Genomic DNA, 23,897 nt, shown 5'->3' with positions numbered 1-23,897 from the left:
TCACAGTGACCAGACTAGGACTATTCATTTAGTAGTTGGAATCAGGAGTTGACTATAGACAAATGATCATGCTGTTTAGAAACGGACAATCCTAATACTTTAATATGTGGCGAAGAAACTTCCAAATTCAGAAACACCACGTACACTGTTGAATATAGTTGATTAAATGGTTAGGATAATCTGATCAAATCAATTGTTTTCTTAGTGGCCAATCAGTGGCAGAAAAAGTGGAATGTATGGTCCCCATGATCATACACATGTGCCAGGTGTATAGTATATGATATGGCGGCACGAAAATTCCATGCATCCACAGGCACCGTATCTTTTCCCACTCACGAAGGGAGTCGACCGAAACCTATCATTAAAAAAGGTTACTACAGAAAACGGATTGGTTACTACCCCTACCACCAGGCAATGGCAGGTGGTCATTACTCTGTGGGCCCCACCATGATATATTTGTTTCATCCATGGTGTCCATGTATTTTTATATATCATTTTATGCTATAAGACCAAAAATGAGTTATATACCAATATCAAGTCGATCACATTACAGGAAGCAGTTTTGAATGAACATCGACCATTGAAATTTTGGGGCCATAAAAGTTTTTGGATCAATCTGATCTTTGTGTTTTCCCTTCATCTAGGTCTGTATGACTTAATCAACAGATTGGATTTCAAATAAACAGTACAGCAGACCTTACGAGGATTTTAATGGTGGATATCCAATCACTATTGTTTTCCTCTGGGCGTGGTTCACTGGGATTTATATCCCTCTCATTTTTAGAATCAAGCCCTGTAAGATCTTTAAAAATGGATGAAACACATACATCATGATGGGGCCTCGTAGAGCACCGACCACCAGCCACTAGCACTGGCAGGGGGAGTAGCCAATCCGTTTCGGTTACCACAGTGCCAATACTCAGGTGCGTACGAGGTTTGCACGTATTTGGTAATGAGAAATTTACTACTGTACGGCCACTATGGCTCATTTTACCAGAACAGAGTAAACCTCACCAATACGGACGACTTGCCAAAGGGCAAAAATGCCCCTGCCTTTTAGCAGATCGGCTGGTGCTTGAAGACGAGCGCTGACGCTCCTCGAACTCTTAAGTTTTATGAACGGCTCAAAAGAGATCAAAGTTACATGCCCTACAGTTATGTACTTATTATATTCACAACGTTCATCCGTATTTCGAGGTCACTTTGGAGCATTATAAAAAAAAATTTACTACTGTACGGCCCATTTATGGTCCATTTACCGGCTTAAGCCCACCCCATTTTACCATAACAGAGTAAGCCCCGGACATATGACTACGAATTATAACATAACCATACATACCATAATCCATAGCCATAGAGGACTGTCCGAGATGAGCTCACCAAACTAGCGACACCCCCACCAGTTGCTGGCCTGTCCGGCAGGGCCACGCCGATCTGGCAGCCCCTTTGACTATGGATTATAAACGTAGCCATAGATGGACTAACGTGGCAACAATCTGTACTTTTTTTTTCTTTTTTTTAAATTACATGGAGAACTTTATTCTACCTACAATTTTCTCTAACACAAATTTATATAAATATGTATATATAAGCATATTAAAAAAAATTTCTCTTATTTTCATTTTTTTCTTTATTCATTTAATAAGAATATCTTCTAAACCAAAATTAATTACATGACGTACCTTATATGATTTTCGGGTAGGAGAAGCTACTTTAGCCAACCAACCTGGTTATTTTCCAAGATTCCATCAGGTCAATGGTCGAAAATCCATTTCATTCACTTTGCGGTCAATTTCAATCAGATCGCGGTCAATTTCATTCATTTCATTTACTTAGCGATCAATTCCATGCATTTCACGGTCAATCCTAGCGATTCCCTTCACTTCACGGTCAATTCCATGCATTTCATGGTCAATTCCCTTTACTTCACGGTCAATTCAATGCATTTCATAGTCAATTCCCTACATTTCATGGTCAATTACATGCATTTCACGATCAATTCTGACGATTCCCCTTCACTTCACTCAATTCCATGCATTTCACCCTCAATTCCCTTCATGGACAATTCAATGCATTTCACGGTCATTTCCTTTACTTCACGGCCATTTCACGGTGCATTTCCATTTTCATTTCACTTCAATTTTCACAGATTTCGATTCCATGCATTTCACGGTCAATTTTCATCTACGTTTCATTTCACGGTCATTTCCATGCATTTCACGGTTCACGGTCATTTCCAGGATTTCCACACATTTCACGATCATTTCCATGCATTTCACGGCCAATTCTGGCGATTCCCTTTACTTTCACGGTCAATTCATTTCATGGTCAATTCCTGCATTTCAACGTCAATTCCCTTTACTTCATTGTCATTTCAAGCATTTCAATCGCTTCACTTCACGGCCAATTTAATTCATTCCATGCATTTCACAAGGTCGACCGGGTCTAGATGGGCTGTTTGGGCTCCACTTCTTCTTTATATCGGGACCAATTGAAAGCAATTAGAGTGAAGGTCAATACAAAGGATGTATGTGAGATAATTTCGGAGGGTCTAATGTTAATTTCTTGGAATCACCGTATATTAAGAATCTATAATTTCAGATCATGAAATGCATGGAATTGATCGTGACATGAAGGGGAATCGCCGAAATTTACCGTGAAATGCATGTAATTGACGGTGAAATGAAGGGAATTAATTGTGAAATGCATTGAATTGACTGTGAAGCAAAGGGAATTGACGATGAAATGCATTGAATTGACCATGAAGTGAAGGAAATTGACCGTGAAATGCATTGAATTGACCCTGAAGTAAAGGGTATTGACCATGAAATGCATGGAATTGTTCGTGAAGTGAAGGGGAATCGCCGGAATTGATCGTAAAATGCATGGAAATGACCATGAAGTGAAGGGAATTGATCGTGAAATGCATTGAATTGACTGTGAAGTGAAGGGAATTGACTGTGAAATGCATGGAATTGACCGTGAAGTGAAGGGGAATCGCCAGAATTGACCTTGAAATGAAGAGAATTGACCGTGAGATGCATTGAATTGACTGTGAGGTGAAGGGAATTGACCGTGAAATGCATGGAAGTGACCGTGAAGTGAAGGGGAATCATCGGAATTGACAGTGGAATGCATGGAATTAACCGTGAAATGCATAGAATTGACCATGAAATGAAGGGAATTGACTGTGAAATGCATGGAATTGACCGTCAAGTGAAGGGGAATCGCCGGAATTGACCATCAAATGCATGGAATTGACCGTGAAGTGAAGGGAATTGACTGTGAAATGGAGAGAATTGACCGTGAAGTGAAGCGAATTGACCATGAAATGCATTGAAATGACTGTGAAGTACAAGGAATTGACCGTGAAATGCATTGAATTGACCGTGAAATGAAACGGAATCGTTGAAATTGACCGAGAAATGCATGGTAATGACCGTTAATTGAAGGGAATTAACTATGAAATGCATGGAAATGACCGCGAAGTGAAGGGATTTGACCATGAAATGCATGGAAATGACTATGAAATGAATCGGAATCGCCGGAAATGACCGTGAAATGCATGGAAATGACCGTGAAGTGAAGTGAATTGAAGTGAAGGGAATTGACAGTGAAATGCATGGAATCGACAGTGAAGTGAAGGGAATTGTTCGTGAAATGAGTGGAATTGATTGTGACATGAAGGGGATTGTTTGTGAAATGCATGGAATTGACCATGAAGTGAAGGGGAATCGTTGGAAATGATCATGAAGTGAAGGGAAATGACCATGAAATGAATGAAAATGACCGTGAAGTGAAGCGAATTGACCGTCAAATGCATGGAAATGACCGTGAAGTGAAGGGGATTGACCGTCAAATGCATGGAAATGACCATGAAATGAAACAGAATCACGAGAATTGACCGTGAAATGCATGGAAATGACCGTGAAGTGAAGGGAATTGACCGTGAAATGCATGGAAATGACCGTGAAATGAAACGGAATCGCTGGAATTGACCGTGAAATGCATGGAAATGACCGTGAAGTGAAGGGAATTGACCGTGAAATGCATGGAAATGACCGTGAAGTGAAGGGAATTGACCGTGAAATGCATGGAAATGACTGTGAATCAAAACGAAATCGCGGGAATTGATCGTGAAATGCATGGAAATGACCGTGAAGTGAAGCGAATTGACTGTGAAATGCATGGAAATGACCGTGAAGTGAAGGGAATTGACCGTGAAATGCATGGAAATGACTGTGAAATGAAACGGAATCGCCGGAATTAACCGTGAAATGCATGGAAATGACCGTGAAGTGAAGGGAAATGACCGTGAAATGCATGGAAATGACCTTGAAATGAAACGGAATCGCCGAAATTGACCGTGAAATGCATGGTAATGACCGTGAAGTGAAGTGAATTAATCGTGAAATGCATGGAAATGGATTCGAGTGGAATGGAATCGAATATAATGGAGTCGAATGAAATGGAATTGAAAGGAATGCATGGAATTGACCATGAAGTGAAGAGGAATTGGCGAAATTGACTGTTAAATGCATGGAAATGACCATGAAGTGAAGGGAATTGATCGTGAAATGAATGGAATTGAGCATGAAGTGAAGGGAATTGATCGCGAAATGCATGGAATTCATCGTGAAGTGAAGGGATTTGACTGTGAAATGAATTGAGTCGACCGTGAAGTGAATGAAATCGATTTTTGACCATCGACCTGATGGATAGGTTGGTTGGTTAAAGTAGCTTCTCCTACCCCAAAATCATATGTGGTATGTCAAGTAACTAATTTTGGTTTAGAAGATATTCTTGTTAAATGAATAAAGAAAGAAATGAAAAAAAAGAGAGATTTTTTTTTTTTCATATGCTCATATATACATATTTATATAAATATGTATTAGAGAAAAATGTAGGTATAATAAATTTCTCCATGTGAAAAATAAAAATAAAAAAAATAAAAAAATAAAATCAGAGAAAAAAGTGCATAGCACTGGGCTCTAGCTACGGTTATAATATGCAGCCATAGGAATCCCAGCTTCATCAAAAAGCCGAAAAGCAGAGTCATTTTCAACCTTTGGCAAGTCGTCCGTACAGCTGGGGCTTATTCTGGTCAGGTAAAATGGGGTGGGCACTCGCTCTACTCAACTCGACTCGTTTGAACTCGTTTCGACTCGACTCGCATGTAGGTTCGGATCAGGCCAAACACAAGTAACTCCAGCTCGATTAAAAACGAGTCGAGTTCGAAACAAAGCTTGAACCCGACTTAAACTCAACTCAACTTGGCTCGACTCGTTTTATATATATATATATATATATATATATATATATATATATATATATATATATATATATATATATATATATATATATATATATATAAGTCACTCAAAAAACACAAGGTTGACGATTGGCTGTTCAATACAAGCTTTGACAAAATGAGAAATGAGAGGAGTGGAAGTGACAGGAAGAAAAGATGATTTTTCTGCATCCATTCTCCTAAAGTGAGTATAGACACCTTTCAAAAGAGTAGAAACAAGGGAAGTGGAACACCACATCAGAAATATGAATAAAACATGCTAACCACAGGTTCCAAGTACTATAAGCTGGTACATAGCAGTCAAATATAGAAAAATTCCTTGTTTTCATTTTATGTTTATTTAGATGATAAAGCGAAACAAAAGAACCGCGGAAATGGGTGGCCACCCAACATGTGAGATGTGAATGATTTTTTTAAACCCTGCACTAAGTCTACAACAGAGCTATGTACATTTATCGACTAAAGTACTGGCAGCTATTAAAATTTATGCTCTTTTGAGTTTGCTAAATACTACAAATACAAAAGGACATGAGATGACATCATCAAAAAACTCATTCATGGTTAGGAATTTGAGAATACCATGGGGCGTAATTTCCAGAGGAATAAGAATGTCCTCAGGATTTTCCCATCAAACATATGAAAAAGCTCGAGCTCGAGCTCAAGGTAAATTTGACTTGACTTGAACCACTAGCTCGACTCGAACTTGACTCGACAGCTTTGGCAAACATGCCAAGCTTCAATGTTGAGCTCAAGGCCGAACTCGAGTACATCATGGACAAGCCGAGCCGAGCTTGGCCCACCTTGACTCGACTCAACTCGATGCCCACCCCTGGGTAAAATGGGGTGGGCTTAAGTGGGTAAATGGGCCATAAATGGGTCGTACAGTGGTAAATTTGTTATGGCTTGTTAGGATTGTTTATTATTGTTATTATTATTATTATTATTTTAGTTACATTCATACCCTACACACCCACACCACATGGGCACTAGATCCCATGATTTCATTATTGAAATGAGTCTTAGTTGTTATGGCTTGTGGAGATTTGCTTAGTCGTAGCAAGTGGGTTTTGGTTTTTTGTCCTGATGACCGACTGCTAAACAAATGACCACCATAAAAGGCCTTTCCACCCAACCAAGAGCTAAACAAATGACATCTTCAAACGACATTTTACCTGGCCATTTCTTTTAGAGAAAAGCTTTTACAATCCAGTAGTGCACTACACCAAAATCGTTAAACTGGAATAGGTGAGATTTTGGTTTAGAAACGGTTTTAAGCCGTTTCTGATTGACAACGATTATGACTCGTACTGCAAGTCATTGCTATATTACCGGTCTACATTGTTATTTCCACTGTTTTGTTGGTTTGTCCCAATTTAGTGTTGGATTTTCTTAGTTTTTATTATTTTGTTTTATTGTTTTATTTTAAAACAGATGGATGGAGTGGATTCAGTTAGAAACCTCTCACTAGATCCCACAAGACTCAAGAGGCACAGTGTTCTATATCTGCCACAAACTACCGATTGATTTTAACTATTTTCTTACGCCAAAAGCCCTAAAACCCTCGTTTCGCAGACATCGCCGTCTCCGTCTCCGTCTCCCTCTCCCTCTCTCAATCTCCCTCTCTTTCGATCTCTATCTCCCGATCTCAACCCTCTCTCTCGATCTCCCTCTCACTCTCCCTCCCTCTCCCTCGATCTACCTCTCCCTCTTCCGATCTCAACCCTCTCTCTCTCTCTCTCACTCTCCCTCTCCCTGCAACATCCACTATCCTACGACTGTCCCCACACATGCTGTATCTGATATTGTAGAAGCAGCAACAGCAGCAGCAGCTCCATATGGGGTGCGTGATCTGTCGTCCACGGTTGAATGGGAGACATGAAAACAAGGGTGAGTGACCAAAAACTACTGTTTCTTTGTGATAGATGGTTAACGATTCAGATTGAATTTTCGCTTTTTTTTGTTACTTTTCATTCTTCTTGAAGCTAACAATTTAGTGTAAAACAAAAAAGAAGAGAGAAAAAGAAAGAACAAAAAGCTAATAGTTCATTGGCTTGTGAAATCTACTGGTGTATGCATTGCTGTTTTGGCTTCATGAGTAATAAAATTTAATTTTCAGGGTGGCAACTATAAAGGGATAGATAAGGCCTTGTCTGGTCGACAGCTTTATGAAAATTTCATTTTGTGGCCATGCAGTTTTCAAAGATTCATTTCATCTAAAATGTTGTTTTGATGACAGTATATATTTCTTATTTTTTCTTATAGCACTGTTTGGATGTCCTGCACAAAATGCATTTTGTCTTGCAGGTGCCTGGCTATGAGGAAAGTGGATGTGGGGAAGAGACCATCCATATAAATCTCTTGGTACAGGGGATGGCCTGTCTGACGAGTGGACTGGCCTGATTTTTTAATCAATTTTCTATACTGAATAGTTTATCTGTTTTCATTGAAGGGTGGTCTCCCTGATGAGTGGACTCCCTGATAGTCTAGTCACCTTCATGGTTGAGCATACTTTTTTCATGTGTGCTATGTATAAATTGCAGGGAGAGGGTGTGTGATCTAGCAAAATTTCACCTATCTTTCTAGCAAGCTTCAAACCACCATTTTGAAAATGGTGGTGTACCACCATACACATGCTTAATTTATGTTAATCTATACCTTCCAAATTGCTGGCTCATTTGTGGATGGAGCATACACCAAAAAATCACCCTGAATTTTCTCTATGATTTGAGCCACTTACCATTTCAAGTTATGCGCTTTATCCAAAATGCGCACTACAATTTGTATGGTCTGAATAGCCATACATGAATACCGCATGGAGGAGAGTCAATACCATTTTTCAAAATGGTGCCGACTCTTCCATTGGGACACTGGCTGATTATCTTAGCCATTCATTTGATGGGCCACCATTCCTAAGGGTAGGAGCCCCATCAGTATTAAGCATTAAGGTATTCTACATCATTGGAACCCCAATTAGTATGATTTGGATGTTTGCATGTGCATGCCATGTGTGGTAGATGCAGATAGTGGTGAAATCAAAGTTGAGTTAAATTGTTCCCTACAACAGACATGTCACTGACAGTTACAAGATAACTGCCATATTGCTGTTGAAAACACTATAAAAAGTAATTTCAAGGCTTTTCATGTAAAATCATTTCATTGTAATAGTCCTGTGGATGACATGTTTATCAATTCAAAATCATGTTTGTCTGAGGCTATGGATGACCGTTGATTGAGTTGAATGGTGGAATGGGATTCATGTAGCTGACCCTATAGTTGTTGTTAGTTTAGTTTCTGTTCTAATATGTTCTTTGGCCCTTGATTGAGCTGTTCATTCTATTTCTTTATTGACTGGATCTTTTGGATCTCTTGGGTTCCGATTGTCCATGAACAGAGGGCAAAAATTCCCCATTTTGAAATGTTGAACTGGAATATTATATTATATTATTGATATTTAACTCGACGATATGCATGTTATACTCACCTCTTCAGTTTGTAAAGTTGGGAACCATGATTCTCTTGTCCAGGCTATTGGTTTGTTTGAGCTTGTTTCCAGCAAAATTCTTATAAAAATGGCTTTAGGTGATCAGTTCTCTTTCATTGACTACTGCAGCATTTTCCTTTGCAGGAACTCATTTAAAATGTGGGTGATATCTAAGTTGAGTTGGGAGCAAAGGGATGCATCCTTTTTTCTTTTTTCCTTTTAATTGTACATACTATTTAGTAAGACTAATTAATACTACTGTGTCTATGGTCTTTTAGACAACTAGTGGTATTCCTCAGTGCTTAATCAGATGAATTGGAAACCCTAAAAAAATGACTCCCTTTTTTTTTCAGCTGTTATTAGTTGGAGGGAGTAGGAAAGAAGAATCAGAATTTCTTCATTTTTTGGCAAGTCTTTTTCCTTTCAAAATCTTTATCATCAAGAAACTTCATGATATTTAACGATTAATCTGTATAATTTTGAGAAAAATATAATGAATTGGTATGTTTGAATGTTTTGGCTTTTTGGTGGATGGACGCATTCTATCCCAATGTGTATAATGAGTATAACCAGCTGCACTAAGTAGCTGGGTACTATTAAGAGGTTATTTCTCTGATACAAATAGTGCTGTAGGAAATGATCCATTGCAAAACACAGTAGTTTTGTTTCATGTTCCATTCAATCTTAGGCACATGGTGGGCTCAAATGCTTGGTGAAAATATGCATCAATAGCTAAAGATTTGCAGACAAATTGCTGATTGCTGCAGATTTGTGCATTTACTCTTTTAGTTAATTTAGCTGGAGTTTGCTGTATTGAAATAGCTCTTTGCTTCTTTATTTCTTTTATTATTATTTTTGAACATTTAGTAGCTCTTTGCTTTTAACGTTGCATTGATAAAATTATAATTCATCAAAAAAAAAAACAAAAAAAAACAACTAAAGATTTGCTACTGGTGTCCTGCAGTGGAGATGGTGAGAATATTTACCTATAGCCATTTGCAATTGGACTTCCTTACTAAAGATGGAGTGACTAGAGCATCAGTCATTGCCTGCTCTTAGTATTCTATTTTCAATCTTTTCTTCTAAACAAACTGTTACTGTCCCATCTCAGATTTGAAGCAAAACAGAGAGACTCCATGTTTAAAAAAAATAAAAAAATCTCTTTAAAAAAACATTTCTGTTACAGGCTCATTATCTATCATTGTGCTTTCTCCATGCAGAGACCTCAGCTTTAACAGCCTGACTGGCGATTTTCCAAGCTCCTTTGAAAGCCTTGCAAGAGTGGATTTCATGTGAGTCTAACATTATCAAATGAAAATTTGCTATTTGAGTCAATGCTTACCCTTGATAACAATGAAGTGGGGATTTTCTTTCTTTCTTATTCTTTTCTTTTTTCTTTTTCCTCCATTTAGGTATTTAACTGGGAATATGCTGACTGGGCCTATACCTGGATGGATCATAAAGAAATAATAATCTTACTCATCAGACTGATTTCCTTAAATGCAGGTAGTTTTGCAGTGAAGAAGCAAATGCTGGATGACAGAAGATTCTCCAAAATGCATCTGAATTTGCAACGCCTCCTGCAGGTATTTTCTCAATGTCTATACACATTGCCTTAGTTAGAGAAAAGTATGTACAAAAGGTGCTTACCCCAATCACAAGGGAAGCGCACTAAATAAGAAAACTCCACAAACATCACTACTTGTGGCTGCACCTAGCACATGTGGGACATCTAAGCTAACTTTAAGGTGTGACTGACTGTGTAGATGACCTGGTCCAGAAATCAGGTGGATCACTCATCAGGGAGCCACTTGTGTGTGTGAATGTGGACCATTGGGATTCTGGGAAATTGTTTATGAATGTGAAAACCAAAGTAGCCCCTGTATTGAGAATGCTATCCATCCAAGTGGGGCCCAATAGAGCAATGATCCCAGATTTACAAAAAATAATAATAATAATAAAAAATGAAGAGAACGCCAATTATGTTGTGTTAGATGCCCCATTTGTTTGGATATCAAACTTAAATAAGTATCTTTTAAGAAAAAGTAATTTATTTCAGTCTTTTTTTCTTTTCTTTTCTTTTTTTTTTTTCCTTTTATTTTTTTGCTTTTCAAGTTCCAAAAGCAACTTATTTCCTTCATTTTTGTTGGTGACACAGCAGGTTGATTGCAAAACAGTAACATTTCCTTCAATCTGTTGATATGAGATGGCTTTTATCCATTTGTAGTTCTATCCAATCCTCTTCTGTAGTTCCTTGGTATCATGAAAACCCATTCTCCTCAAACATAAGACTTTCTGTGCTTTTCCAATTAGTGATGCTAGATGTTCAGAAAAAAGAAAGAAAGAAAGAAAAGAAAAGAGAGAAAAAAAGAAGCTAGAATGTAAGAAAACTGCAAGTGGAATAACCAAACCACTAACAATTAACTCAAACGACAACTAAAAAATCTAAGGATCAATTAAAAATACATTAGTTTGTGTTTATCAAATATAAGAGAAACTCCCAAGTACATCTTGTATAGCTTGATTAGTTGTTTCTACAGACTGGACATGATAGATGTAATGCAGGTTTTGGAGAAAATAGGAGAGCAAACTTGGAAGATCTAGTCATTCTTACAGGAAGAGAGGTGAGATGCAGCCCGAACTTCTCAATCTCCAGCAATTTAAATAATTTCCAGAATGCAGATAAATTTTTTATAACTGGGAATTGATTTTGTGCAACTAGGAGTCCTTAGTTGATCCATGGAATTTACTCTCTTCTGTCTTCTCTAATTGATCCATTGAAGATGTCATGTACACGACCTTGTAGGTTGGCAAATAAATAAGCAGACCTTATACACTTATTTTGGATTTATGTGTCAGATTAGCATAATAGACCACATTTTGTTGCATGACCTGACTGTCATTGCATTGACCCTCTTCCATAGTTCTATGTTGGAGTTGAGCCCATTGCTCAATTGGATGGTGCTCTAAGCTTCAACCTTAAGGTCACGGGTTCAATCCCAGCTTACCCATGAATAAGGCTTCTATATTAGAAAAGGTAACAATGCAACAGATGAACCCACTCTAATTGAAGTGGTTTTAACTGTTCCATGAGAGGGTGAACTGCCATGTCCTTCAGTTCATTTTAACATCATCATTTCAGTATCAATACCAAATATTGAATTTGATCTTGATCTTTTCTGGCATATGGAAATACCTTTTCAGGACGAGAATGATACTAATTACGAAGAAGAAGTGGAGGTTGCTGATGAGTTTGACAACGACTTTGATGAAGATGTGAGTATTTTTACATTTTTTTGGAATGTGGCCCATCACATTGTAGAGTGCACCCGGTGAATGGTTTGGATCATCAGAAGCCTGAATGGTTTGGATCTTCAGAAGGTGGGACTAAGTGAATAAAGAGGAAAAATATACAATGATCTCAGCCAATTTATCAACATTTTCACCTGGGCCAATACTCTGTACAGGTGGGTCACACCTTCCAACGATCCATACCATTCATTCAGTATGATCATTCCCATCATCAATTGGCAATGTTGCACAAAAGTCCTCCATAAAACAATCAAAGAAATTTTGGCTGTTGCCAAAAACTGGTTCGAAAGTAATAATCAATAGTTCATTCTTTATTTTTTCACTTGTACAGGCACTGTTGTGGACAAAGCAATTTGCCATCTGCGAAACCACGACCATGACTTCTACATGTGTTCACATGCAGGAATGATTGTAAAATTTGATATGGAGCTGTCCTTTGTGTTAAATTGTGGGAAGTCACCATCCATCCTGCCCTTGATTGATTGCATCACCTTGTCTTTTTATTGTGCTCATATCCATAGACAAGCAGAAAGAATTGGTCCACAATCAATCAAGGTGGTTGTGGATTGCTTACTCTTGCATTGTCTTTTCCTTTAAACAGGGAACAACGCGCCCTACTCACTACCATGTTTTACTGGATGAGATTGGCTTCTCCCCTAATGATCTCCAAGAGCTTGTGCATTCATTGTCCTATGTGTAAGAAGCCTTTCCCTCCCCCTCTTTTGTATACAGTGACTTTATTTATGTCCTTACAATGTATGGGTAAATGCTGAAATTATTCATGGTATTGCTCTGCATCTGTTCAGATATCAGAGTGCATCCAATAGCAGTGGAAAAGGGAGTTGCTGAAATTATTCATGGTTTTCTAACAAGTTGTTGGTAAAAATTATATGTTTCACTCAAATTATTTACCTCTACTGTATATAATGCCAATAGCATTGCACATCTTTTCCCTTGCAATTAGTCTTTACAGCTTGGTTAAGAGATGGTAAATTCATCATAAAAGTGTTGCTCCTTGGCAAGGAATGGTTGAGGTTTTACTACTGCTCCTTCACTTTTCTAAATGCGGGTAGCCTGCCCAACTTCTCCTCGTCTTCCCTGCATGTGGAGTGGACAAAGAGGAGATTGTGACGCTCTGTGCGGTCCACTATGATGTATATGGAAAATCTACTTTGTCCATCAGGTGAGAACTATTATTTGAACTGTACAAAAGAAAATCCCAATTAAAAACTCACATGGTCCACAACAATGGGAACAATGTAAAGTTGTTCACAAAACCTCTGAATTTACATGGTGTGGCCCACCTGAGTTTTTATCATTCTGACTTTTGTATCTATAATGGAACTGAATTGCAGATGGTGAATGGACTGTCGTACCTGATAAAACATGTCTTACCAATATAGTTCTACCACCAATAGAGCATTTTGCTTTCCATCCTGCAACTTCTTCTTTTTTTTTTTTTTTTTTTGGAGAAAGCAAGCGAGCAAGACTCTTATTACTAACACAGGGGAAAAACATGTCTGAATATGTTTTGACCACAAATGAGAAGGGATTATCTTACTTAATAGCGACATAAGGAAAGAATAGGGAGAATAATCATGAAATTTATTCATTCTGAGTCCGTTACATCCTTTTGATCCTTTGATTCCGAGATGAAAATTTTATAACGAAAATACAAATACTGAAACAGATTCGAATATAGATTTTGGCAGCATGCTGGCTCATTTCAGTCATGTCTCTATCAAAGATGAGTTGTGTGGGTCTTACTTGAGCTTTGGATCTGCCTCATTATTGGGATCACGCCCAAAACTAAGTTGCAAAATGGATGGACGGCGTGGATAAAACACATACATGATGGTGGGACCAATCGAGCTTTCCACCATCGACTTGTAGTGAAGGGGTCACTACCCAATCCAAGTCCAGTGTATCCCACCCAACTACCAGATAAATCGTCTGGACACTAAACCTTAGCATTGTTCTTTCTGTGAATTCAATGACTTGGAACACTGACTATTCAATGGCTGGCAATCTCTATCCATCCAATGCAAGTTGGTGTTGACCTTCTCAATGCAAGTTGGTGTTGACCTCCGAGGCAATAGGCATTTCTTATAATAAAATATGTATTTTCTTTCCTTCACAACAAGTATCGATTTATCGTATCAGCCATGAGGGATACAGAATATGTATCGGCCAATACATAACGACTGATATTACCTTCATCTTAAGTAATTCACCAAAGAAAAGAAATTTTAGCTTAGACCGTCGAAACCCCCTCTTTTTCTCATCTTCGTCTTCATCTTCATCAAAACCGACCAAGAATCTCTGTAGATAGAAATGCCTTGTACTCTTCTCATTTTCTTCACCTTTCTCTTTCTACTCCAAGCAATAACAATAAATAGCCAAGACGAAAATAGTAAGGGAAAACATTTCATCGGCAGCATCGGTGCCGTCATAGATTCTGGCACTCGTGCTGGTAAAGAAGAGAGAATAGCTCTAGAAATAGCAGTGGAAGATCTCTTTCACTCTACCAGCTACAACCCAGTTCTGCACGTAAGAGATACGCATGGGAATCCCCTTCGAATAGCTTCCGCCGGTAATTTATTCACGTCAATACCATGAATTATATGTGATTTGATTTCTCTTTGTTTGATTCCTTTTGTTTTAATCTTTTTTCAGTGGTAGAACTCATTGACAAGGACCAAGTTCAAGCAATCGTTGGCCTGCTGACTTGGCAGGAAGTGGCGTTAGTCGATGAGATGGATGAAAGATCCAAAGAAGTGCCGATCATTTCGTTAGCAGAGCTGGCAGTGACCCCACCGTCAGCATCTCTCCGATGGCCTTCATTAGTTCAGATGTCGACCGATATCTCCATGCAAATGCAATGTGTGGCCGCCATCATTGGTTCATATCGTTGGCGAAGAGTAATCGCAATATATGAAGACAAGGCCTATGGTGGGGATCCTGGAATAATCACCCTTCTCTCTGATGCCCTTCAAGATGTGGGATCAGAGATTGAACGGTACTCGGCTCTACCGCCTTTCACTTCTCTATCCAACCCAAAAACCGTCATCCGAGGAGAACTAGAGAAATTGAAGAACAGTAGTCATTGCACGGTCTTCATCATCTTGCGATCATCACAGCCGTTAGCGGGACATCTCTTCATCGAGGCGAAGAAAATGGGAATGATGAAGAAAGGTTATGTATGGATAACTACCGAAACCATTACAAGTCTCCTCGATTCCATCAACTCCTCCACCATCTCTTCAATGCAAGGCGTTATTGGAATCAAGACCTACTTCTCTGAATCCAGTCCATCATTTCAAGACTTTGACTCAAGATTTCGGCGCAAGTTCCGAACAGAATATCCAGAAGAAGAAGAACCAAATCCAGACCCAGGAATCTCAGCTCTCCGTGCTTACGATGCTGTGTGGGCCATCAATCATGGAACTAATTACAAATCGAGCTCTGGCCGAAGCTTATTAGATGGAATCTTATCGAGCAATTTCAAGGGACTGGGCGGTGAAATCCGATTCAAAGACGGCAAGTTAGCAAATGTGCCTGTTTTCCAGATCGTGAATGTGGTTGGAAGGAGTTACAGAGAGATCGGACACTGGTCGCCATTATTCGGTTTCTCCGAATATGCGACTGGAGAAGGAAGTGCGGAGTTGGGGCAGGTATTCTGGCCTGGTGGCCCACCTTCAATTCCAAGTGGATGGACAGCCACGATAGATTTAGTGGCTGATGAAAAGAAGCTGAGGATTGCAGTGCCAGCGAAATCGGCTTTCACTCAGTTTGTGAAGGTGAGCTACGATGAGTCTCGGAACAAGACAGACGTCACTGGATTTTCTGTGAGAGTGTTTGAAGCTGCTGTGAAGCGTCTGCCGTATCATTTGCCATTCGAGTTCGTCCCCTACAATGGCTCCTACGACGAAATGGTGAAACAGGTGTACCTCAAGGTCAGTTTCGTAATTTTAACGAGCTACTGTACTGAGGCCAACTGAATGGCCGACTTTCAAAGATGGATGATGTGAACCGTCCATTTTGAGGATGCAGTTTTTTATGGGAAACGGTACAATAATCACGCTGAATGGATGTTCCGGATCATTGATCTGTGAAGTTAACTGAGAAATCATATCCGAATGTTACTCAGCATGAATTTTATACCATGGCCCATCTCAGAATTATCTACTCAGCATGAATACTACACTGATCAAAAAACAATCCTGACCATCCAATTGGTGGCCTTCAAATTGACGGTTAAAGATATAACGTTTGGCAAGGTCTGGTGATTAAGATCATCCCATCATTGAGATTTTTTGAGCTATGCTTCTTCCAAGCTGGGGTACTACTGTTCGGAAGGCTTAGATTGCCTTACGTATACATCGTGCGTAGGGATGCGTGCCACCATTGTAGAATGCGGTGGTGAACCATCACTATTGTCTGCGACACTTGGGAAGGGAATGCCCAAACACGGAAATGAGAAGATCCTCGTTGTTGAATCTATGGCCTAGTTTCGGTTGTAAGCGACTGGATGAGGAAACGGATTGGCTACTCCCCCTGCCACCAGCCCGGTGGCTCCCAACATGATGTATGTGTTTCATCCATTCCGTTCATCCATTTTTACAGATCATTTTATGGCTTGATCCCAAAAATAAAAGGGATATAAATCTAAGGTGGACCACACCACAGGAAAACAATAGCGATTGATATCCACCATTAAAATCCTCCTAAGGTCCAATGTACTATTTGTTTGACATCCAATCCGTTGATTAGGTCATACAGACCTAGATGAAGGGAAAAACAAAAATCAGCTTGATCCAAAACTTTTATGGCCCCCAAAAGGTTTTTAATGGTTGACGCTCATTCAACACTGTTTCGTATAATGTGGTTCACTTGAGATTGGGATATACCTTATTAATTTTGGTCTCATTCCATAAAATGATGTGGAAAATAGATGGATGACATGGATGAAACACATACATCATGGTGGGGCCCACAGAACAGCGACCACCAGCCATTGGCTGGTGGCAAGGGGAGTAGCCAATACGTTTCTACTGGATGAAGGGCTAGGATCTTTCAATCAGGAGACTTTTAGAGCATACTCCATCCACAATGGAGGCCATATGATCAAGGGTATGGACCACTAAACATCCATAATGAGCCCTGCACGAGCTTGGGAAACTGTAAGTAGGGCTGTTCACAAGTTGAGCTAGCTCGAAAAACTCACTTGACTCCATTGGAGTCAGCTCGGATTGACTTGGCTTGAATGGCCAAATCGGGCCGAGTTAAGCTAATTATTTGAAGTTCAAGTTGAGTTCGCGCCGAGTTCGAACAGGGGGCATTTCAACTCGAACTTGAGCTCGACTCGGCTTGATTAATAAATATATTATATATTATATATAATATATATTATATTAATATAAGTTTTAAGTTTTAACTTTAAAAAATAAAAATAATAATAATAAAAACCCTTAGAATCTCTACCCGACCGCACGCTCTCTTTTCCTTTCTCTTTCTTTTCTTTCTTTACCCGCTATTAGCCACACACTAGCCCGGACCACCACCACTAGTTTTCATTTCAGCTTCACAATAGTATGATTTCAATCTCTTGAGATCTACTTCTTGGGAAAGAAATCCAAGAAATTTGAGATGAGTTCTTTTCAAATTTATTAGAGCTTCAAGGAAATCCAATGATTTAATTGGTTAGAGCTCTTTACTTGAATTTCTGATCTGTGTTATACTCTATTTGTTTTTTAGTACTTGGATTTCCGTTGGTGGAAGAAGATCAAGAACAAATCGATTCTCATAGGTTTCCTCATCCGATTCAAAGCTTTAATTGATTTTTTCATCAGGTTTTGCTTTGATTCTCCTAAGATTTTTGAATTTTTCATCAATGGAGGAGGATCAATAATAGAATCCATTACTCTCTCACCTAACAAGCTCGAGCTCGACTCGAGTAAACTCCGTAAGTCTGTAAGTTTCGGGAGTGGATTCCATTAGGTCCGGGAAACACCGACTTCGATCAGGCCATGACCATGGGGCCCACATTGTTGTATTTCTAGTATATCTATGCCGTCTATCCATTTCTCCGGTTCATTTCTCAAAAATGAGACAGATCTAAATTTCAGGTGGACCACACCACAGGAAACACCGGTGATTAAATGCTCACCATTAAAAACTTCCAAATTTGCATCGAACCAGTTGATAACGTCACACCGACAGTGATTAACTGAAAACACGGATATACCCATCTTGATCCAAATTTTTTTTAACCCATAAGAAGCTTTTAATGGTCAATCATGACTGTTTGCTGTGGTGTGGCCTAAATGAGATCCGGATCAGCTTCATTTGGTACCTACTCTAAAATCAGCTCGCAAAACGGACGTACCGCGTAAGTTTACAGTACATATATCAAGGTGGGCCCCACGCCTGACCGACGCGTTGCCCCTACCTGACGGAATCGTAAGTTTCGTCAATTTGAAATGGCGTTGACAAATTCTCAGTCGGGATCCTCTGTTATCTGTCAACAGGGACACCCTGTTACCCTAATGGTTTGGCGTCTGAAGAGTTTTTTTATTTTTTATTTATTTTTTAATGAGTGGTGACGTGTACCAATGAGCATTAGGATATCAGGAAATCTCTGTTGACCAGATAACAACAGGATCCGGATTCATTCTAGAAGGACGCGGATTAGTTATTGACAAGGTCAGCACCGAGATGGCTACTGACGTCACCAAGCTAGTGAACCCCACCATGTTGCATGTGTTGTAACCATGCCGTCCATCCATGTTTAGAGATTGTTTTAGGTATTATAAAAAGAACGAGATAGATATAAAGTTCAAGTGGACCCAACACAAAAAACCGTGAGAGCAGTCACACCCACAGTTGAAACATTTATAGGGCTGATATAAATGTATTTTTGAGATCCAACCTATTTATAAAGTTAATATAGAGATAAATGAAGTGAAAATAAAAATATCAACTTGATTGGAAACTACCATAGCCCCTGAGAAATTTTGAACGGTGGATGTCAATGTCCCCACTATTTTCTATGGTGAGGTCCAATTGAACTTTAGATTTATCTCATTCCTTTTGCAACGCAATAAAACTCTTTCTCCAAATGGTTGGATGGTATGGATACAATACACGCATTGTGATGGGTCCACAGAGCTTGGTGACGTCACATCAGTAGCAATTTGGGTACTGAACTTGTCAATATCTAATCGGCGCGCCCATTCCAGAAGGTCCTTTCCATTCATTGCTAAGGACCACGCATCATGCGGTCGTGATTAGCAGCCAAGGGTGCAACTTTGCGGTTGGACCCTCCCCGCAAGCTCACCTGACCAGGATTCCCACCCTGGTCGAGTCTTCTATGCTCGACCCAACTTGGGTAGACCCAAGTGAATCCAGATCCTCTGAGATTTTGGTTTGCTGCAATTTAATTACTCTTTTATTTTGATAATTGAAAATAAATCGATTTATCTCATAAATTAATTCAATCATTTTTCATTTTCTGCATTTTCTTGGAAATTTCTGAGCCCACATGTTTATAGATGCGTGTCCATCTACAAGCCACCACATGTGACCAAATCGCACACATGTAACAGATCTAAGCCATCCATCGGATTCATTCCACCGTGCAAATGCCCTATTGACAAAAAGTTGAAACTGTCTACAGATGAATTGGGAGACACTTAATATTTTTCATTAAAATAATATGAGTAGACTGGCTTGAACTTTGGGCAAGGAAATCTTCACGGTGGGACACGCACCTGACGCATGGCTTTGATCTCACACGCGTATGACACGTTGTCACATGTGCTGGCGTGTAGATGGGGTCTCTTGTACACGTGCGTATGCTTAGCAAACCTCTTTACCAATAATACTGACAATGAGAATCGCAACGTTGGAGCAGACCTTTGATGCAGCGGTCGGCGATACGGAAATCTTGTCCGACCGATATCAGTACGCAGAATTTTCACAGCCGTACATGGAATCCGGACTAACGATGGTGGTGAAGGTTAAGCCGGAGAAAATGCGGAGGGCCTGGATGTTCGTGAAGCCGTTCACGAAATCGATGTGGGCCCTGATCGGAGCAATGAACTTATTCGTTGGAACGGTGATCTGGTTAATCGAGAGAGACACCAGCGTCGGGTTCGGCGGTGGCACGTTTGGCGACCAAATCGGTACAATGCTCTGGTTCGCAATTTCAACCAACTTCTTCGCACTCAGTGAGAATCCCTTCCACCTCCAATTTTGATTATAATAATAATAACCAGAGGGACCCACTACATACGAGATCCAATCCATCCATCATGAGGGACCCACTACATACGCGATCCAATCCATCCATCATAAGGGACCCACTATGATTTTATCCTGGCTTATAACCAGCTCGGTCAACTAATCAGACGGACCACAGTTTAGCTTTGCCGAAGGTGTGTAAGCCATCCAGCTATTTTTAAAATAGTGGCCCATCTGATGAGTGGACCATCCTTATTTTCGGTCTAGAACCGTTATACTGTTCGGACCCACCTGATGGACGGCTTGGATATCGCACCTGTCTGCCACGCGGGCAAATGTGGTGAACTGTAGATAGGTGAAAGACCCATATATCCTTGAATTATAAACGTTACTCCAGAACAAACGGTAGGATTCGTCCGATGACTGACCAGGATTTTAACCATGAAAAGGTCAAGATCAACAATCACAGTGACCATTTAAAAACTGGTGTACCAAAATGCTAAAATTCGGTCAGTGGTTTTTATAGGGCATATTTCATATATGGTTAGGGATACCAGGTCATTGTGATTTTTGGTCCATGGTCCATTTATAGAGCAGTGATGAATGAATGAATGGTTCAGAGCATCATAACTCGTAGCGGATCGGTTCCCCTCCTAAAACAGCAATGTAACAGTAAAACTACAAAAATTATATCTGCAGGGGAGCCGCTTCAGAGCAACCTATCGCGGCTGGTGGTGGCGACATGGCTCTTCGTAGTTCTCATCCTAACATCGAGCTACACCGCCAATCTCTCATCGATGCTCACGGTATCAGATCTTGGACCGAGAGTCGTCGACATCGCTTTCCTCCAGAGGACTCAAGCAGCGGTTGGCTGCAATGAAAACTCCTTCATAGGGAAGTATTTGGAGGTGCTGGGCTTCAGTCCATATAACATTAAGAGAATCGCGTCCATTGATGACTATCCGGAGAAACTATCCAATGGTGAGATTGCCGCGGCCTTCTTAGGGGCCCCACATGCCAGGGTATTCCTTGCCAAATACTGTAAAGGCTACACTATGGCTGGACCTTCCTACAAGCTCGGCGGATTTGGATTTGTAATCACATGTTTCTCTCTCCTCCCTTTTGATTTTGTTGATCCGGGTGGGGTGTTATATGCACCATACATTTGGTGTATGCACCATTATGTTCTAACCATGTCTAACGGTGGCGATGAGCTGGACTAGCATCGCCACCGTTGGATGAACAGGATGGTTAAAGAAGACAAGGCATCAGGAGAAGCCTAACAATTGACGACTGGGATCCTTCGATGGAGGTGACTTTTGGGCAATGGCCCATCTTCGAGGTAACCAAATTCCATTTTACAAGCGTCTGTATTTGTGTAACCAATTTCTCCTTTCAATCCAATGCCACAGGTGTTTCCAAAGGGGTCGTCATTGGCATCCGATGTATCGGAGGCGATCCTACAAGTAACAGAGAGCGGAGAAATGCGGGAGTTACAGGAAGGACTGCTATCCTCTTCCAAGTGCTCGATATCACCGTCCACCGCAGACGATATACACAGTTTCGGTGTGAGTGCCTTCTGGGGTCTCATCCTCATCGTAGTTAGTGTTTGTGTTGGTGCACTGGTTGTATTCTTCCTGGGACGCCAACTCCAAAAGTATATGGAGCCTTGGAGATACATGATGTTGATGGACCCAACGATATGGAGGTGGGCATTGGGTCCCGTCTCTTCCTACTATATGAAATCCAGGGTCCTACTTCCAGTGGGCCGTCCGAGCTCGGGGACTGCCTGCTGACGGATCGACTGTCCTGAGAAGATGGCCATTGTTGAGCATGACAATGCAGATCGATGTTGTCCGCAGGATAGGGTCACCAACAATGGATAGTGTTCTGTATGCGTGCATGTTAGGGTATTGTATTGTAGCTGGATACTGTGTGTATATATATTGTATAATGGGGTTTCTTGGACCTACACCCATCATAAGGTGGCCACTATTTGGACGGTCCAGACTAATCGCCACACTTCTTCTTCTTTTTTTTTCCCAATGTGCGTCTGATCTTGGCCTGTCCCGAAAGTTGATCAGCTTCCTGTTTACCCCTGCGAATGTTCCCACTTCATCACGTGATCAGGTGGACCGCGCATACACAAGGAAATTGAAGTTTAGAGAAGTGAAAATCATGCTCATGAAGCCAGGTCGGGTCAAGCTTAAAATGACATAAGTCCAAGCACGAGCCAAAAATTAATATGACCATACATGCTAGGTCCATGCACCTCCATTGGCTATGGTCCAAATTACGATTACTGAGTGATCCTGATCGACCATTTGGTGAATATCCATTTGCAACCCGCTAATCATATGAGTTCAATCATTTCATGGAAGAAAGTTTGGAACACGAGATGATCAAACTAGGTCCCCTAAAGAAGTAAAGATCAGCCCTACTTAGCTGCTCTGGCTGACATTAGTGCTGCCACTGATTTTTCAGAGGAAACCCGAGCCGGCCGATTCTGTTGCACGAGTGCCTGGTTTTTTCAAAAGGCATCCCGGATTAGCTGGTTCTGTTCAATGAGTCGCCAGGTCAAGCACATTCCTACCGATTTCCTTCACACCAAAAAATAGGCCCGGCTGATGGGCCATGCCAATCCAATACGAAGTGTACCAACCTTGCGAACCACGACAGACACGTGTCTGAGATGTAGGCCATTCATCAGGTTGCGTACACTGTAAACGTGCCATAGACCAAAAAATAATGTTGACCCACTGATCAGGCATGAAAAACTAGTATAAGAAGAATAGGGGGAGGTTGATGGGGTCCCATCAGTCCAAATTCAGCTTACATGTGTGAATCACTTGACGAGCGTTTATATATATATATAGCATGTTTACATTGTCCCCTACCTGATTTATGGCCTGGATCTCTGACATGTATCTTAACCCCCTCAAATCACGACTGCCATCCTTGCTGAGAAAGAGGCGGAAATCAACCGTAACAAATTCACTCTTTGCTTCTTATAAGGATGGCTGGAGGCTTGAAAACGAAACTGATGAGGCCACTCGTTGCTTGGGTTCGACAGCTTGACATACATCATGACCATAATGCAAGACCAACCATCCTGTGAGCCCCATCATGGATGGGCCGCACAACAAACATGTTTTGATTCCCTTCCAGCATACAAATTCGAGGATTCAATTAATGGCTATCAAATGAGTAGTTATGCCAACTGTTTCCATTCAGCAGGGAAAGGTTTCAGCAATAAGATAGCCTTAGGTTTGGAGACTGTAAGCTCTATGGCATGCTCTCTTCGCTTTACCATTGGGTTCTCGTGTTCAAGACTAGGGTAACTGCCATGAGCTGGTGGAAACACTGTAGTGTGCCCCAGTGATCCAGGGTTCAATCCCTGGTAGACCTTTAAAAAAAGAAAAAGAAAAAGATGGCGCGATGCAATCACAGTCGGGCCCCAGTCAACGTATTGTTGAAAGGCGGGCCCCACTGTCGGCAATGACAGATGCCGAAGGTAGTTTATGTCCTTCATTTTCATTGAGCTAATAT

The 23,897-nt window shown here is 40.5% G+C and overlaps 1 protein-coding gene across 1 annotated transcript in view; it reads left to right on the top strand.

Annotated features, from left to right (window-relative positions):
• The window catches only part of LOC131242071 (glutamate receptor 2.5-like), a 38,445-nt gene extending 16,098 nt beyond the window's left edge, over nucleotides 1–22,347 (top strand). The window contains exons 6-9 of the mRNA XM_058240460.1: nucleotides 14,840–16,060; nucleotides 20,020–20,335; nucleotides 21,048–21,442; nucleotides 21,761–22,347. Of these exons, the coding sequence (XP_058096443.1) occupies nucleotides 14,840–16,060; nucleotides 20,020–20,335; nucleotides 21,048–21,442; nucleotides 21,761–22,144 (2,316 nt within the window). The 3' untranslated portion in view covers nucleotides 22,145–22,347. The remainder of the gene's footprint in view (nucleotides 1–14,839; nucleotides 16,061–20,019; nucleotides 20,336–21,047; nucleotides 21,443–21,760) is intronic.
• Nucleotides 22,348–23,897: the final 1,550 nt, after the last annotated feature.

This window comes from Magnolia sinica, chromosome 4, assembly GCF_029962835.1.
Source record: "Magnolia sinica isolate HGM2019 chromosome 4, MsV1, whole genome shotgun sequence".
In the NCBI taxonomy this organism is placed as follows: Eukaryota; Viridiplantae; Streptophyta; class Magnoliopsida; order Magnoliales; family Magnoliaceae; genus Magnolia; species Magnolia sinica.
This window is presented reverse-complemented; position numbering and strand designations above follow the sequence as displayed.